The 18,165-nt window shown below is 35.8% G+C and overlaps 1 protein-coding gene across 6 annotated transcripts; it reads right to left on the bottom strand.

Annotated features, from left to right (window-relative positions):
• Nucleotides 1–12,681: 12,681 nt before the first annotated feature.
• LOC121411748 (spore wall protein 2-like) lies at nucleotides 12,682–16,675 on the bottom strand. 6 transcript variants are annotated; one of them, XM_041604590.1, is made up of 4 exons: nucleotides 16,547–16,675; nucleotides 15,181–15,270; nucleotides 13,813–14,429; nucleotides 12,682–13,746 (listed from the first exon to the last, which is right to left on the bottom strand). In XM_041604590.1, the coding sequence occupies exons 2-4, from the start codon at nucleotides 15,242–15,244 to the stop codon at nucleotides 13,405–13,407; spliced, it is 1,023 nt and encodes a 340-aa protein (XP_041460524.1). In that variant the 5' UTR covers nucleotides 15,245–15,270; nucleotides 16,547–16,675; the 3' UTR covers nucleotides 12,682–13,404. The 6 variants fall into 6 exon arrangements, with proteins under 6 accessions (XP_041460524.1, XP_041460523.1, XP_041460526.1 ...); XM_041604589.1 differs by having other exon boundaries at nucleotides 12,682–14,079; nucleotides 14,113–14,429; XM_041604592.1 differs by having other exon boundaries at nucleotides 12,682–13,914; nucleotides 14,113–14,429.
• Nucleotides 16,676–18,165: the final 1,490 nt, after the last annotated feature.

The raw sequence follows: 18,165 nt of genomic DNA, 5'->3' as shown, positions 1-18,165 counted from the left end.
TGTCAACTGCAAAATCGCCACCCTCGCCGACATCACCATCATCATCGTCATTATCACAATTCATTATCGTCATCATTACAGTAATTTACAATCATCATCACCATCATTAATAGCAGGGTCATCGTCATCATCACAATCATCATCAGCATTGTCATAATCACAATCGTCATCATCGCAATCATCATCATCATCAATATGTATTTTGTTTTTCTCTTACACATCTGGAATGTTAGTCTCACTTTAAAGTCTATCTTTAGTTTTGGTAACCCCCCCCCCCAAAAAAAAAGGGCATGTCACTATTACAATTCATTACTAGATAAATTTCAATGCAGGTGCCCCAAAACAATTGTGGTGGGAAGGATGGAAAAAATGTGTTTTTATTTGATAAATTTACAGATTCTACACAAAGTTTAATTTCATCAGGGGACCGAACAAAATGAAATATCTTCGTATTCTATAATTGTTTATATATAATATACAAATAATGCATGCACATGAGTTCATTAGGCGATCTATCCTCACGTGAGTTGAGGCTCTGTTCAATCCACTGCACGAATTCTTTAGGCTGAGTGCAATGGGGGTGAACACAGCTTCAACGAGAGTGGATAGGTCGCATAATGGACGAATGAAGATATGCATCACTTGGTTTATATAACGAATTTTCTAGATTTTGTTACTTGACAATAGAGAAGAAAAAACAACGAAATCAGATGGAATTAACAACTATTTTGCCTTTGTCCGACAATTCATTTTCTCTGAAAATATGATTATTTTCCCCGCGCATGAAAACAGTTATTTTGTTCTTTTGTGACGCACTTTGATTCATGAATATGAGTGCGCACAGTCAGCCATGTTGATGCGCTTATTTCGATGCGCGCAAAAACACACAGATATACAAAATCTGCTTACACACACTGAAGGAGAAAGCTCAACCGTGCGATGGAAAAATAAAAATGGAAAATGAAATTTGCATGCAGCACAAAATGGATCATATATTGAATGGCTTTCACCAATCAAATTACAAGAATCCTTGTATGAATTGTACATGTATAATATGCAAATAATGAATGTTTATGCGTGCAATGGACAAAATACTTCATGAGGTGTACGCCTCGTTGAATGGATCTTTATTTCATCTTTCACCGAATGATGTATTCTGTCCAATGCACGAAAAAAATCATTATTTGTCTTATATGACACATAATTTTTTTTTTCATATGGAATTTATGAATTTCGAAGCAAAACATGTTCATGCAGTCTGTAGATTGTTACGTCATTACAAAATGCGCACTGCTGGTGCCTGCAGACAGCCTGGCCCCCGTAAAAGCCTTTTAATGTTTACTTTGGCTAAATTTCTAAAGCTACTATCACATAAGTAGAATTTTATTTCAAAATCATTTTAAAGGGCTCTGGCTCGCTTCGCTCGATGGTGACTCATACAAATTTTATTTCGTTTATTACCCGCAACTGCGTTGACGTTAATATGTGTTGTGTATGTACCCGCGATTTGATAAAGTAGTGGCCGTCTGCAATGTTTAAAACTATCACAAGGTTGTGGGGGCTCCGCCCCAGAGCAGTGACGGCGCCAAGAGAGGAGGCATGGGGGAGTTGCTCCAGTTAGTTGGCCCCACCCGCGAAATTTTGAAAAAATAAACAAAAATGTTGTCATAAGCATCCTACCAAAGCTGTAAAATGCTCCAAAACAGCTTTTTCGTTCTATAACTTTTTAAAATTTTCTCATCCATTCACTGTTAGATCCCAACAATATTTGTCACTAACTTAAATATTTAAGGTCATTATACAAAATTCAAAATGTCGCTCGCGCTACGCGCTCCGATTGTTGACTGAGATAAGTAAATTATCTATTCACATGAGTTCATTATTCGTTTTAGCGAGATACTCATCCTGCGTATTCTTAATTTTCATTGAATTTTCAGCGTGCGCTACGCGCTAGCATCAATTGTTTAATTAGATAGCCATCCAGTTCATAATTACAAAATGTGCTTAGAATGTCCAGTTATCATCTCAGGATACCAACACCTTTCAGGTCGCGCTTTGCGTTCGCATTATTTTTTTTGGTGAAATATTATCTTTATGACCCAATGCAAACAGCTAGTCCTTGACAGTTCCCTTTTCTAGTCAGTAGGGTCTACATTAAAAAAAAACTCACGCTCCTCGCTCGATTTTGAGAAATATTCAAATACTTATTTGTTCCCCCCCCCCCCCAAAAAAAAGTGTTCTTTTGCCTCCTCCGAGGTTAAAAATCCTGGTGCGCCATTGCTCCGGGCCCTATCCGCATACAGAAGCACTGGCCTCCGAAAATTATACAACCGAGTACAAAAAATAAAAGATGGAAGGAAGGAAAGGAAGATGTAACTTTCTGAATACCGTGTCAAAATCAATTTTAAAGTTAGATTCTCATGAAAGGGTTATTTTTTTTCTCGCTCGCTTTGCTCGCTCGGAATATATCAAGCACCTTTTTGCTGCGCGCGCCATGTTGTGCCGCCTGTTTTATCATGCATTGAGCTTCGCCCTAATGTTTGGGGTACAATCATTAAAAAATCCTGTTCATACCATAATATGACAAGGAATTTATGACTCTTGCCCCCCCCCCCGCCACCGACCCCTATTACGCCCCTGCTCTCTATCTGTCTCTCTCACTTTCTGTTTCTCAATCTTTATTTCCTTTTGCTTATATATACATGTATATTGATTCATTTTTACAAAACTGTTTGTTTCGTTGTCCATGTGTTTGTGAAAAAGAGATTAATATAATTTGATAAACAATTTTCTTGCATTTCCAAAGTTGGGGTTTATATTGAACCATGTTTTACAATATAGTGGTGAAGAATATTGCAATGTAATTCATTCATGTTGTGGCATTTTCAAGGTCGTATATGTAACATCGTCGGAGCCATGTTTTGCATAGAACTGTTGCGTAAAAACTAAATAACTGCAGCTTTATTTTTATACTTTACTTCTCATTTTAGTAAAGTATCATCAGTATTATTGATAATCTGTCACCAAAATATTTCGTTCATATACATTCTTCAATAGTAAGGCTCAATGAACTTTGTGAAAAACACAGCTTAGTTGTCGCACACATTAAGTAAAATCATCAAATATATTTTTTCAACTATTTATTGAAATAGAATGAAGTTTTTCGTGCTATATGTTTTACATTGATATATTCATAATATAATAGCAATGTACTATGAGCACATGAGCAGAAAGGTTCGATGTACTTTGGGCAAAACACGTAGCTGCCATGATATTCATCATTTGAAAAACACTTCAATAATAAACATTTTAGTTAAAAAGTGATATCCGGTGTATGTATATCAGTTATGTCGTAAGGATCCATTGATTGATTTATTGATTTCCGTTTCACAATTGTACATAATATGATAAACATAACATATATACAGTGCGTATAAAAAAAAGTTTACACTCCTGTAAAAATTATACATTTGTAAGATCCTGAAGATTTTTCACATTCTAACATTGGTACAGATCCATTTAAGCAAATGACGATATATCTGTCGAAAAATATTTCCGCTTGAGTGAGCACAAATTGTTTTTGAAAGTTAGTGAAAAATGATTTGCGCAGAACTTTGAAATAGTTATGCGAAGAAAAGTAGACCTTAATCATGAAGAACATGTGGAATTTAGCTAGTACAATTGATTTTAAGATATCTTTGACCTTTTTAAACTTGTTTCCTTGCCCAAAACAATTTGAAGAGTGCATTGTGCCCCACCGCACTCCCCCACACACATGAGGCCATCGTGACGATATTTGCTTTACACTGAGCTGTGATTTACATGAAATGTCTTGGGCTTAATTTTCATTTAGTTAATCATTGTCAAGCTCAGGAAAAGTGTGGAGAAACAAGTATTAAATGAAAAATAAAATGTAAACCCACTTTGATGATTAAAACTTAGTGAAAAAATGCTGGAGATGTCTGATATAAACTTTTGTTCAGATTCAGTTAAATGTATGTCCTCAGATCCAGCTGGCACAAAAAGGGTAAAGGTTGTGCTTACTATGTGTTGAAATTTCAATTTGGTTGCCAAAATTGTTACAAAATGCATGAATGTATCCGTTTTATTTCAACTGGGTAAAAGTGCAAGGGAAATGTAAGAGAATGTTTCGCAGGGTAAGTTTGATTTCGCCCTTTCCCCTTGACACAGCGTGAAAACGATCATTTCTGCTCAAACAGATTTCTGCGAGCTTTACAAAAATGGACAGTGCTCACTCAAATGTAACATTCTGTCAAAACTTTTACTTTCATTGGATAGATGAGACCCAAACCCAATAATATATGTGAAAAAATATGCACATGTTGTTTGTTTTTTGATTTCCAGGGCTTTTTCAAAGTGTAAACTTTTTTTGATACGCACTGTATATATATGTGTGTGTGGGGGTGTGTATCTTGAAGTTTCACGTATTGGCTTCTGTAAGGTAAAAAATAATGCTTAAGATAATGCTTTCATTGCCAATAAAGTTTTTATTGAGAGAAAAATAAAAAGTTTATTGGCAATGAAAGCATTATCTTCAGCATTATTTTGTAATAACATAATCATATATTTAAGGAACACAATTCAATTAATAAAGTTATCCTAGATGACATTTGTATTTAAAAGTAAAATGGCTTCGATTTTTTTTCTAATTTACGTGGCTATCCTGGGTAAGTAAAACGTTTTTATTATTATTGTTATCATTATAATGATTGTTACTATACCTCTCCGATTAAGAAATACAATGCTACAGCATTTACTGATCATCATTTACACACTGGTGTATTCTCCTACAGAGCAAACTCACGATGGCGAAATCTTTCATGTGGGATTAGATCACGTTTACACGTCACGCAAATCACGTTTAACATGTTTCAAGATCACGTAAATCACATTTTCACATCACCACGTGCTTTGTATGAAATCATATCACAATCAAATTATTTTATATACTGTATATTCTTCTCAAACCACGCCTCCTCTCAGTAATGAGTTTTAGCAACTGCAACGGGGACGGATTCAAGAACATGGAACTGTATTGAAAATGCCTATGTCAAAATGACAAAGAACAGCTAGGAGGTCATTGTCGAAACATGGGGAATGGGAACTGCATGTCGTCCTTAGATTCGGAGCTCCTTGAAAAGTTGCAAGACTGCTTTGTCATGAAGGGCTTTTGGCAATAGATTCTCTACGTTCAAGAAAGCCTATGCGTAGTGTGGTTGTAAAAATTCCCGATCATTATTTTCATGATTTCTCTCACGCTAATAAGGGAGAGTCATTTCCAGTTTCCTATCACGGAACCACAATGATATTTTTGTTCTATCTATTTTTCCAGAGTTTGAATAATGAATATGATACGATAAGAGTAGTTCATCAGACAGTCACTCGAAACAAGATTAATTGATTATACTGTATAAATAGGATGGCTCGATCGGAATATGAGAGTCAGACTTATCGCAAGGTGACCGTTCAACATTCCCCGATGCCAGGTGTGCTGCTAATTTCATCTGGTAAAACGCATCCAGTCGTAATGCTTCTATGACTGAGATTAGATTCGGTATATTTGATAATTTGCATTTGAATTCAACTTTGAAGTAGCACACCAAAAAACTGTTCTCATATTGTTTTAACAGATCTAGTGTTCAGCAAACATGAAAGGCTCACTTCTGTTGATAGCATTCGTGATCATGGGCATGATGGGAGGTAAGTCAAATATCAATAACTTTCCTAGGGCGAATCGTTAATGCGTGTGGTTTAAGCAGACAAAGTAAAATCAGAAGTAAAAAAATTGAAGGAGGAATGAAATAAAATATTAGCTCAGTTTTGCATTTGTGGTAAAAAGTTATGCATGTCCTCGAATGCAGTTAGAGGGTTGATGACGTCATCTTCTCACTTATTCTTTTGCATTTTATCATAGTTTGAACTTATGTCTTATACTTAATTTTTATCGTCCAAGAATGCCAAAATATCATTTTAGTCACGAATTCAATGAAATGATTATGCTGAGACTTATTTTGTTATAAAAGTAGCATGGGTTTTTTTTCAAATACTAACAAGTGTATACTTATCAAATAGTTCTGATTTCATGATATTCTATGAAATTTTGAAGTTGACCTTTAAGCATTAATAATTATGTATATACAAGCTTGATTGTGAAAATTGGCCTAATTCCATTAAAAAGAAATTACAAGTTTGAAACAGTCATTGAAATGCGGGAATATATTATTGATATGTTTGCCTTGAAATGAGGGGCAAACGTCCAAATAGACGAGGCAAAGCAAGTCGCGCAATCTGCTGGACGTAGTCAGAACAATGCGGGAACCGCATGGACCGGTTCTGCGCGCAGAATAAACTTATACCGTGTTTACATGTGATCGCGGCTTTTGATTCAGAACCAAACGCCGATGCAGTATCGGCTTTTGGTTTATCTTGCACTGCGTTTACACGCTGTTACAGCTCGCGGTTCAGAACCGCGAGCCGATGCAAAAACCTGAAATGATACACACGCCAACAATATTCGGTTACACTTCGCAATTCCGAAGGTTCTTTATTCTGAAGGTTCGTAATTCCGAAGGTTCTTTATTCCGAAGGTTCGTAATTCCGAAACACGTAAATTGCCTATACCACGATGTTGTTTGATCCAAAAACGTAAAAGGGTTCGTTAATCCGAACATTTGTGGCGGTATTCCGAAGGTTCGTTATTCCGAGGGTTCGATAATCGAAAACGAAATAAGGTTCGATGTTCCGAAGGTTCGTTAATCCGAAAACGAAATAAGGTTCGTTGTTCCGAAGGTTCGTTAATCCGAAAACAAAATAAGGTTCTTTGTTCCGAAGGTTCGTAAGTCCGAAAACGAAATAAGGTTCGTTAATCATGTAGTTTTCGGACTAACGAACCTGATTCCGTTTTCGGATTAACGAACCTCATTTCGTTTTCGGATTAACGAACCTTTTGAGTTACGAACCTTCGGAAATACGGACCTTCGGAAATACGAACCTTCGGAATAAGGAAGCTTCGGAATTACGAATGTATGCGCAATATTCGTTACAATAAAGAAAAGCTGGATCCTGGCAAGTCACAACTAATGCAGGGGACGCACCCCTGCCAATCCCCCCCCCCCTGACGAGTCACAACTGATCCAGGGGACGTGCCCCCCCCCTTGAGATGATAAATTAATGATTTGTAATGTAAAAATGCAACAAAACAGACGTGGGGCCCCCTCTTTGAACATGAAGACCCTTTTTTTTTCTTGTCAATTTTGTTTTGGGGGTACGAAATCCTTTACTAGCGGTTGAAGACCTTTGAAGACCTTTTTTTTTTGCTTGTCACATTTTTGCGCAGATGAAATATCCTCCAAAAAATTTGCCCCTTTTGGAAAATCCTGGGTACGCCGCTGGTCCTAGGGTTTCTTCTGAACTTTAAGAACGTAGCGGGAACTTCATCCGCTGATTTAGATGGTATTAAATGAAACACTAAAGCTATAGGATGTTGTGTATGAATATGATTTACTAGTCATTTATTGTTATTTATTTATTCGTTTTGAAAGCAAACCAATTATTTCATACTGTTTGTTGTGTTGTTTGTTTTATTATCTATTTTGAAGATTTCTCCCTAGCTCTGCAATGTTATTCATGTGAGAACGATGGGGACATGGGTGAAACATACTGCCTGGAAAATTTACACGATGAAATGTCTCCTGTAGAGTGTGACCAAGGTGTCACAAAGTGCTACGTAAGTTTAATATTTGTACGGTTAAGACATTGTTGACGAACCTATTTGTACATTGGTCGGGTGCACGCCGTACGGATTTTTTATTATAAGTGAAACGTGTAAAGGTGGCATTATTGATAGGGCTTAGAGAGAGGTTAGAGTTAGGATTGTAATAAAGTTCTTTAGGTTCAGAATTATGTAAAGATATTTATTCACTCGTCTCCCTCCTCTTATTTTTGCTTTTCATTTTCTTTGTTTTCTTTCCTTCTTCTTTTTTCTTTCTTTCCTTCTTATTTTATTACAAAATAAAGGTCATTTTTGTACCAAGAAATTTGACAAAAAAGAAAGGATTTTTTTAATGTAGGTAATTATTGTTACATTTTCCATTTTGTCACATCGTCCAGAATACCTGGGGGTGCTGCCTATGCAAATAATACATGCAGCACCCCCAAGGAAAATCTTGGGGTGTTTCAGCACCTCCGGAACGCCGGCTTTCCAGGTCCATTCGGAAATACTTTATGCTTTTCATCAATATCGTGATATCTTGATCTTACTGTTCCTTGATGCAGTGTAAATCAACTGAAAAACTTGTCAACAAAAGAACTTAACATGTTATTTTGTATAATTGAATGGATTCAAGCAATGTACATGTAGAGTATATGAATTGAAGTGATCAGCATGAATTTCTCACACACTCTGCCTCGTTATCTTTTATAGATGAGACTTATCAACTACGTTAACCACGATAATATGAAGGTCGAGACAGTTGAAATCGAACGACGTTGCAAGCAGAATAGCGATGATTGTGAATTACACGATGTATTGAATGTTGACGGTAAAGAGTATTTAAACTACTCAGTTTGTTGTATCGACGACAAATGCAACGACCAGGACATGCGTACAATACACTCCGAAAATTAAAATGAAAAGAAAATTGACAGACACATTTCCGAGTTGATCATTTCGATTATACCCCCCACCCGCTCCTCTACTACTGCATCTACCCACCCCTTAGAGTCACATCCCAAAGTCAAATACTTCTCTTCATCAATCTTCATCTTGAGGGCGCACTTCACTGTGACGACGGGGATATAAATGGCGTTTAAAATTTCGCTAAATTTCATGTTTTTGCTGACCAACATATTACTTCTTACTGCGTAAGTTCGCTCTGATTTGTATTTTTCATCACATTTGACTGATTTTTGTTCCTATTACAATGACTTATTACCAGTTGTGAGAATTATTGTTTTCTATTCGCAATTGTCTGCTTCATTCGCCTTCTTAATATTGTGGAGGCAATTACATTTCGTCTCTACGAAAATTGATTTCGTGAGACAAAAAATAATTTCGTATACGAAATAAAACTGCGTCATGACGAAATGATTTTCATATGAACAAAAACACATTTTGTGTACGGAATTGCGTGAATTGGACGGAATTTACCATCGGACATTTGGTGCACCATTTCGTTTGATCAAAATTCATTTCGTATGGCACGCCAAATAAAGTTTGTGAACGCAATTACATTTCGTCTAGACGAAATTGATTTCGTGCATTTCGTCTAGACGAAATTAATTTTGTGTGAAACGAAATAAATTTCGTATACGAAATAAAAAAAAGCGTCATGACGAAATGATTTTCGTCTGAATAAAAACACATTTTGTGTACGGAATTGTTTGAATTGCACAGAATATACTGGCGGACACTTGGCATACCATACTTATCTTCCTATACCTTGTATAGCTCTGGCTACCCTTCTTGTCAATACTTTTTTTTATTCCCCCTGCCATCTCACACTATCTCTTCAGACTCCACCTTGTTTTATCTCTCCTGAGTACCACACTCTATCTCTTCTATCATTGGCGGCGGAAGCCGAAAAATTTAGGGGGGTCCACCTGAGATTTTGTGATGGACACAGGTAAAACAATTTGACAAGAAAAAAAAATTAGGGGGGACCGTCCCCCACTTCAAATTAAGGGGACCTGCCCCCGCCCCCCCCCCCCCCCACGCTTCCGCCGCCTATGTCTTCTATTAACTTTCTCCTGACTCTATTTCCCCTCTCTATTCATTTTTATTTTGTAAGTGCACATTCCATTGATACTACTTAATATTTTATTATAATACGTATTTGGAATTTGTTACAGGCCATCTATTGTGTAAACATTGTTACTACAAGTCAGAATTTCTGCTATCGTAATAATGTTTTGTATATTAATCATTCTAAAAAGTACTCTGTAAATCATTTTGTATCTGCTTGCTTGAGATAAAAATGAAAAAAATGCCATTATTATTATGATTATTATTATTATTATCATTATTATTATATTCCAAGGACGGCTCAGTTGTGGAATTAACTCCCCTCCAACACATTCCTTTTAGCTCCCAACAAGGACAGATTTAAGAATAGTGTTCATTCATATTTGATTAGCTTGATGTAAAACCTTGTACTTTAGATTTAATTATGGTTTTCACGTGACAGTCATGGGCCACTTTTCATCATTTTATGATGGTAACATCGGGCCCAAAGAACAATCTAACAAAAAATAGAAAAATATGATATTTGATGATAACGGAAAAACAAGAAAATATTGTATATATATGAAGAACACGGTGAGAATAGCATAATATTAGCAAAATGGCTCGGGTAATGAAAAAACGGCGCGACTGCTGTTCGAGATTTAGATTTTATTAAATATAAGTACTTTGCGATTATTTTAGCACTTTGAAATGATATATTGAGCACTGAATGAATGAATGGAAGCAAAAATTCCAAAATCCAAACACCTTACTCTGACAAATTTGTTAGCATGCAAAATAAATAAAAATGAAAAAATTACGGTGATAGTTTTTTTTTTCAGAATAATTTTAACAAATTGTATAACAATTACGATTTCGTGCCCATGTTCCTCCAGATATTATATCATCCAAACATTGTTTTATCTAACAAATCGCCCGTTAGGAATCAGTGATACCTCTTTCCTGGACTCTGTTTTACGAAATCCCAAGTCATAAAAGATAACGTAACATGATAAAGTAACATGTCTTTGGAAAGGTATAGTGAATACATGAAACCTGGTGGTAATAAACAGGAGTAGAATAAAGTAAACCCGTCAAAAAAGTTTGAAAATCTGAGTTTGGCCATTAATTTCTCCCAATTTCCAATTTTATACAATGCATATTTGACATTATTCAAATGATCATTTAATTCTTTTTAAAATGATACCATGCTGGTTATGGTCATGCCATCACGAAAAGAGCAGGATCCAAAAGTGTTCGATGAGGTCTGAATTGAAAAGCTGCAAAACGAGCGAAAATTTTTGGAAATCTGAGTTTGGCCATTAATTTCTATAAACTCTCAATTTACACTATGCATATTTGATATCATTCAAAGGATCATTCAATTCTCTTTAAAATGATACCATGCTTGTTATGATCATGCCATTATGAAAAGAGCAGGATTCAAAAGTGTTGGATGAGCTTTGAATTGAAAAGCTGCAAAACGATCAAAAATAGTCATGAAGGGTCAATACAGAACATGATTCTGTTGTCTGTGTCAATACAGATGAAAATTCAAATCAAGCCCCTGCTTCTTCATTTTTTTATGTTTTGTTTTGGTTTATGTAGTGATGACTCTGTGAGACAACATGGTTTGAGTCGTGGTTTGAAATACCCATGCATGTTTGTTTGTTTCTTATGTGTTTGCTTGTGCAGAGGTGTGTTTGATTCCATGTTAATGTTGATGTTATTAAAGATGCATGAAAACAAAAGAAACCGCTGAGAAACTCACTTATCACCACGGAAAAAAGAACAGTGGCTTTCAATATTGTGTCATTTTGCAACTTTTGAATTTTGACCTTGCCCCGTATTTCAAGGCACTGCACCTCCATGTGAACCATAATCATATAATTTAGGGTATCATTTTAAAGTACATGTAAATTAAATGGTATACTCATAGATATTAATCACACATTAATTTTTACTCAATCCGGGGAGGGATTATCGATCAAACTCAAATTTCCAAACTTTTTTTTGAGGAGTTTATTTTTGGTTACTGACAGGTCATTTACATGTGCAGAAACAACCCTTTGGAATCATCTTTCTGGCACTTACCTTACTCAGACAAACAATGATGCGTTCCAAAATGTCTATTTCATTTTGATTTGATTGATGGTTGAATTAGTTTCATGACTTGGGACACAGAATCTGGCAGAGAGCTTTACTATAGATGTGGGATATTTTGTCGTGATTACTCATACTCACGTTCCTTTTACTGTTCGATTGCCAAATTCTAATGTAAACATACTGTCGGTGATAAATTCATGAAATTGGATTATATGGATTGATTTCTTCATGTTTATGAATATTGTGTATTGGCATAGCCGTAGGTACATGTAATCAAATGTGATATATATATAAATGATACCTATAAAATATGTTATAGCAAATATTGTGAAGCCATTTCGCCCACCTTTTGCTGATATAGATAACAGTCCTTTACCTTTCCTCTTCGGTCTACATTCAGACAATAATTTTTGAAAGGGTGGTAAATTATGTTTACATCATCTATACATTTAAGTTAAATTTCTGGTGACAGTTGTAGTTTTTAAACGTACATGGTGACATTTGTAGGTGTATAACATTCAAACATATTAAACGAAAGCTTCAATTTTCCTCTTATTTTGACACATGTGTATGTTTTTTGTGAGTAAGAACGAATGTTAATTCAATATTTTTTCTGACGAGTGTTGCAACCACCCTCTCATTCAGCCTTCTTTGGTCCTCTAAAACCCCATCTACCCCCCCCCCCCCCTTCCTCTATCCCTCGTCTTTTTTCTGGCACACTTTCTCCCTCCATCCCCACCCCTCTCCCTCTCTCTCTGAGTCTCTCTCTCTCACTGCTAGTTTCGTTCCTTTTCCAATGAAACTGACAAACGGTTCAAGTAAATTAAATTACATTCAGGTAGTTGCAATCATTTTTTATCATTAAAAAAGATACGAATTTGTATCAACAATAGTGTGTAATGTAACACAAAACATTTTCTCGAAAAAGGGTACACATATATAATAACACTAGAATTTCAATTCAATTTCAGACGTCCTCTGACTTGCATCGCTGAGTGAAACATTGTCATAAAAACGTGTATTGAGTTCAACAATGCATGCTTCCGTCAAATTTAATACAATGGGAGGTATAACGATCATAATAAATCAAATCAGACATGAATTGGAATATCAATTCGAGTCTTCATTTCGGAAACAATGATTCGCCAAATGTCATGACAATATACTCAAATAAGCGATGAACATTGAAAGCAAAGCGAAAATGCGAATATAGATTTACAATTCATTAATTAAAAATCGAAACAAAATAATTACAAATCAATAAATAAATCGAGTGAATTAAAAATTGAATCATATATCTTGACAAGCACTTACTGTATCGATATTCTCGTATAATGTAATCGGTTTTATTTTGTACTAACATTTTTTTAAAGTACTTCCCATGATTAACCTCTCATCGTTAAGGGACAAAAATAAAAAGTTCTCTTTCAGGCACCTCCATTTATCCAGCATTTTTTTTCTTGTACTACAGAGGTACATTTTTTATCCATTTTGGGGGCAAAGCCCTACATACATGATGATTTGCCTTAATCTTCATTACCGTCATCCTAATTATCCTAATCATCATCATTATCATCGTCATCATCATCATCATCAGTTTCATTGTCATCATCATCGGTATCGTCGTCATCATCGTCATCATCAGTGTCGTCATCTCCTTTGTCATTGTCTTTAATGATGTTCCCCTCACCGCTCGATATTTCATTCGGTTCCCGTTCTTCACCGCTCGATATTTCATTCGGTTCCCCTTTCTCCCCACTCGATACCTCTTCCGAAACCCACCCTTCATCATTGGATATTTCCTTTGCTCCATCTTCATTTCCGCTCGATATTTCTTTCGCTTTATCTTCTTCACCACTCGATACCTCTTTTGATGCATCTTCTTCACCGCTCGATACTTCTTTCAATGCGTATTCTTCATTGCTCGACATTTCTTTCGGTTTTTCTTCTTCACCACTCGATACTTCTTTCGGCTCTTCTTCTTTTTCACCGCTCGATACTTCTCTCGGCTCCCCTTCTTCATTGCTCGATATTTCTTGCGGTTTTTCTTCTTCGCCACTCGATACTTCTTTCGACGCATCTTCTTCATTGCTCGACATTTCTTTCGGTTTTTCTTCACCACTCGATACTTCTTTCGGCTCTTCTTCTTTTTCATCGCTCGATACTTCTTTCGGCTCCCCTTCTTCATTGCTCGATATTTCTTGCGGTTTTTCTTCTTCGCCACTCGATACTTCTTTCGACGGATCTTCTTCACCACTCGGTATTTCTTTCGGTTCCTCCTGTTCACCACTCGATACCGGTTTCGGTTCCTCTCCTTCACCACTCGATACTTCTTTCGGTTCCTCCTTTTCACCGCTCGATACTTCTTCTGGTTCCCCCTGTTCACCACTCGACACTTCTTTCGGTTCCTCCTTTTCACCGCTCGATACTTCTTCTGATTCCCCCTGTTCACCACTCGATACCGGTTTCGGTTCCTCTCCTTCACCACTCGATACTTCTTTCGGTCCCTCTATCGTGTCTATTTGGCCGCTTGACATGTTCTGCGGTGGTTCTTTAACTTCCACACTTGTGCTCTGGTTAACTACATGAGTGAAAAATGACGATGGAAAGAAATTATGTGAATTCAGAAGATGTAGAATTAATCATTTTAAATGTAATTTCAAAAGTTTGGGTTTTGTGAATACATTTTGAATTTTAGCATATTTTTGCCAAGAAAAAAAATGAAAAAACTAGCTTTTTTAAAACTTGAAATGTAAACCAATCAATTCTCCTGGTATATAAAATTTATTAGCTGAAGCCTCAACCATGTCATCATTTTTACCATTTTTTCAAAGATTGGTCAATTATTGGTAAACACTTCACAACGAATCACAGAGGAAACCTCTCTTTCTATGCAATGACATTCCTTATGCAATAGGGATACCCGGCTTGAAAGGAATTGTGATTTTTCATTATTGGAATAAAAAATAAGGCTTCCTGTTTTGATACAGATGGGACATTAAAGGTTCTACTGATTTGAAGGGGAAAAATTTGTCCTTATATTGACATCACAAGATAATACATAAAGCAATGGTGAAACAAGCGACCAAATGCGTACGGCTGGCCCATGAGTTGATTAGGCCTAAAAAAATAATCATGTGTGCATTCCAAGTTTAAAGCGAGAGTTACGGAATATATTATTACCGATTGATAATAATCAGAATGGTCTTGAAACTGTCTATAATTACCTGACATTCTCGGAGAATGTAAAGTGATTACAGGCCGTTTCAAGAAGAGTCAAATTTGTTAAGATTCTCCACGACAGGAATTCATTAAGTTTTATATAGACTTACCAGGAGCTGCCGTCGTAATGGTTGCCATAGCAACAAACAGAACGATGACAAACAATCTTTCCATCCTGTTATTCCCTGTGTTACTATTGCCTGCACGCACGAAAAGAAAACGAATGTAAATGTAAATGAAAATAAAGTGGAATGTCTTCAGGTAAAAGTGGATGTCTTTAAAATGCAGAACAAAAAAAGAAAATCGAATGATCCTAAGCATTATAATCAGACATCTCGTTAGTCAAGAGTTTAAACTATCCAAGAACTAGTACCAGTATTGTTCAATATTTGAAGTCATTATCAACCATGATTAAAGAGTTACATGTATGTACTCAGTACATAATGAAACATTTATTTTCTAAAAAGATTTTATCTAAAATATATTTTGGCAGGTCAAATTTTCCATCGCACTTTCAAAATTGAATATGAATAGTTTGATTCTCAACTTTTTTTTCATTTTTTATTTTTGCTACAAAAATGAATTCTCACGCATGCAATTTGACAGAAAGGGTAAAATCTACGCGCATAGCTTTTTGCTATATAAAGGGGTTGAATGACCTTCATTTACCACGAGACGCAAAATTCGTTCAACAGTTCAAGCTTCACTAAGATTTCTAAAATACTCAATTGATGTGAAAATATAGAACGGTTTCTACTACGTTTTATGATTGACATTTTTGTCTGATAGCGTGATACAATCCACATTATTTAACCCTTTACCACAGCTTCGAAACATTGTTAAGAACATTATTCGAGATTCCGTTATTTATCCATTCTTTTCATATTACAGAATACAATTCGATGGCTTGAACAAAGTGAGTTTTAGCCAGGTTTCATGGAACTCTATTTCCATGATTTCAGCTTAATATTTATGTAATAAATTTATTTCATACACAACTTTATTTAAAAGATCATAAACCATGAGTTGCGTAGATAAAGTGTGTTATAATAAACTTAACCTTTTATCACATTGACAATACACATCCATGAGTATTCTGCCCAACCCCCTTATCTCATACCCAGGGCGGACCCAGAATTTTTCAAAAGGGGGGCACATTTTTCCGAGGAAAAATTTGACAAGCAAAAGAAAGGTCTCCACCTTCAAGGGGGGGCACACTTTTGTTTCAACGGCATTTTTACACTACAAAATTTAATTTTCCTTCTCAAAAGGGGGCACGGGCCGGCTGTGCCCCCACCCGGATCCGTTAGTTCCCTACCCAATCATACCATGCGCTCTAATCACCGTATTTGAATTCGTTATAACTCACATTTAGCAGTGATGATGTCACTTGTCACACAATTGAATTCTTGTATTTTTTAATGCAACCTGTATTATCAGCAGAATATCGTCACAAAATTACAGATCTCGCCTTACCTGGGAGAAAATGAAACAAACGTTGTCGTTTTATGCTGTCGAAATATTGATGTTGTATTGGTACCAATATCTTTGTGATATATCCACTCCTCTATTTGCCAGCACTATGTTTGTCAGGATTACTGTAGCTGAGCTTCTAACGTTTCCTATTTATATCATCCGTTGACTTTATTTGTCTACACGGTTTATGAGTGTTATAGTACATAACACCAAAGTTTATAGCCACACTGATATTTTATAACATGAGTTGAATGTTTTTACTATGAAACCTTTGGAAACATTTGGTGATAAACATCAGCAGTGATACTGCACTGCATCAACACGAATACCTCTTTCCATAATCCGTCTAGTCAGGACAAATTGTTATCGAAAAAAATCTTACGTAAATTTTATGAATCCATGTTTAAAACTATTTTATTTGGATGTCCCACTGCCCATTAAGTTTAGTTTAAGTTTTATCTGACCGTTTTACATCACAATCTAGCTCCTATACATTACGATAAGCATAAGATAAACTAATCCCCTTGTCATTTCGTCTGGCTTCCTTTAAAACGAAACTTAATGGAACATCGTTCTCAGTTTTGAGTTTTATTGGGTCATTTCCATGATATTGCCATTAAAGTGATGGCTAATATTTGATAAACATTACAACATTATACAAAATATTACATGAGAAAAGTACGAGACAAAAGATGAGGCCAAACTTTTTTTGACAGATTTTATCAAATCAATTTTTTATATAGAGTGAAATACAGAATATCACTTGAAAACGGGAAACAAAATATTTACGAGTTGAGTATTATAATAGATTACTCAATCAGGAAAAAAGAAGAAAGATGCCGTTGTGAAAATGGATACATGTATGTGTGAGAGCTAGAGAGTGAGGGTGCGTGTGTGGGTAGGTGTGGATGTGTTGTGCATGTGTGTGTGTGTGTGTGTGTGTGGGCGCCTGTGGGGTGAATGCGAGGGTGCGCGTGTGGGTTGTGTGTTTGTACTGATATCGCGATCTTGGCAACTACACATTCACATTCCTCACTATATACGTATACACGCAGCCTCATGTTGAATGATTAAGTTCCGTATACTTGATGTGTGACGAAAAACATACATAAAAAAGGGTTTTTAAACATTTGTGCTCTTTACCAATTTCTCTTGAACATCCAATAGCTATATACAAAGCACACACGCACGCATTCAAACGCAAAACATGCAACTATCAATTTATACTGTTCGAATGTTTGCAGGTCGGAAAGTAGAGGACTTTACATACGGATGTCGATAAATATATTTCCGGCTTTGTTTTTCTCTGTGCCTTGAAAATGATTGAGGTTTAATCATTATTATCATCTGCATCATCTTGTTTTAGCATACTTATTTTTTCTGTCACAAATTTTTTGTTTAATTTTTCTTTTCGTTACTATGAACCTAAAAAAAATATTTGCTACATAAAATAATTATAATGTACATACATAATGTAAATATTTCAGCGTGCTTTCTTCTGTTGGGTGTTAAAAACTCATTTATTGTCATTTCCTCGACAACTTTCGGCCACTTCTCTCTTCTTTCAATCTGTTTGTATCCTTCATCGCGCACTTTCTCCCACCTTTCTCTCTCTCCCT

The sequence above is a fragment of the Lytechinus variegatus genome, chromosome 3, assembly GCF_018143015.1.
Source record: "Lytechinus variegatus isolate NC3 chromosome 3, Lvar_3.0, whole genome shotgun sequence".
NCBI classification, from domain to species: Eukaryota; Metazoa; Echinodermata; class Echinoidea; order Temnopleuroida; family Toxopneustidae; genus Lytechinus; species Lytechinus variegatus.
Note: the sequence above shows the minus strand (reverse complement) of the source record. Positions and strands in the feature narration are given on the sequence as shown.

Bases quoted from the DNA above. Each gene is read 5' to 3' on its own strand.
- LOC121411748 (XM_041604587.1), bottom strand. From the start codon at position 15,244: ATGGAAAGATTGTTTGTCATCGTTCTGTTTGTTGCTATGGCAACCATT. The intron at 14,430-15,180 runs GTAAGTCTATAT...TCACTCATGTAG, and splicing joins CATTACGACGGCAGCTCCTG to TTAACCAGAGCACAAGTGTG.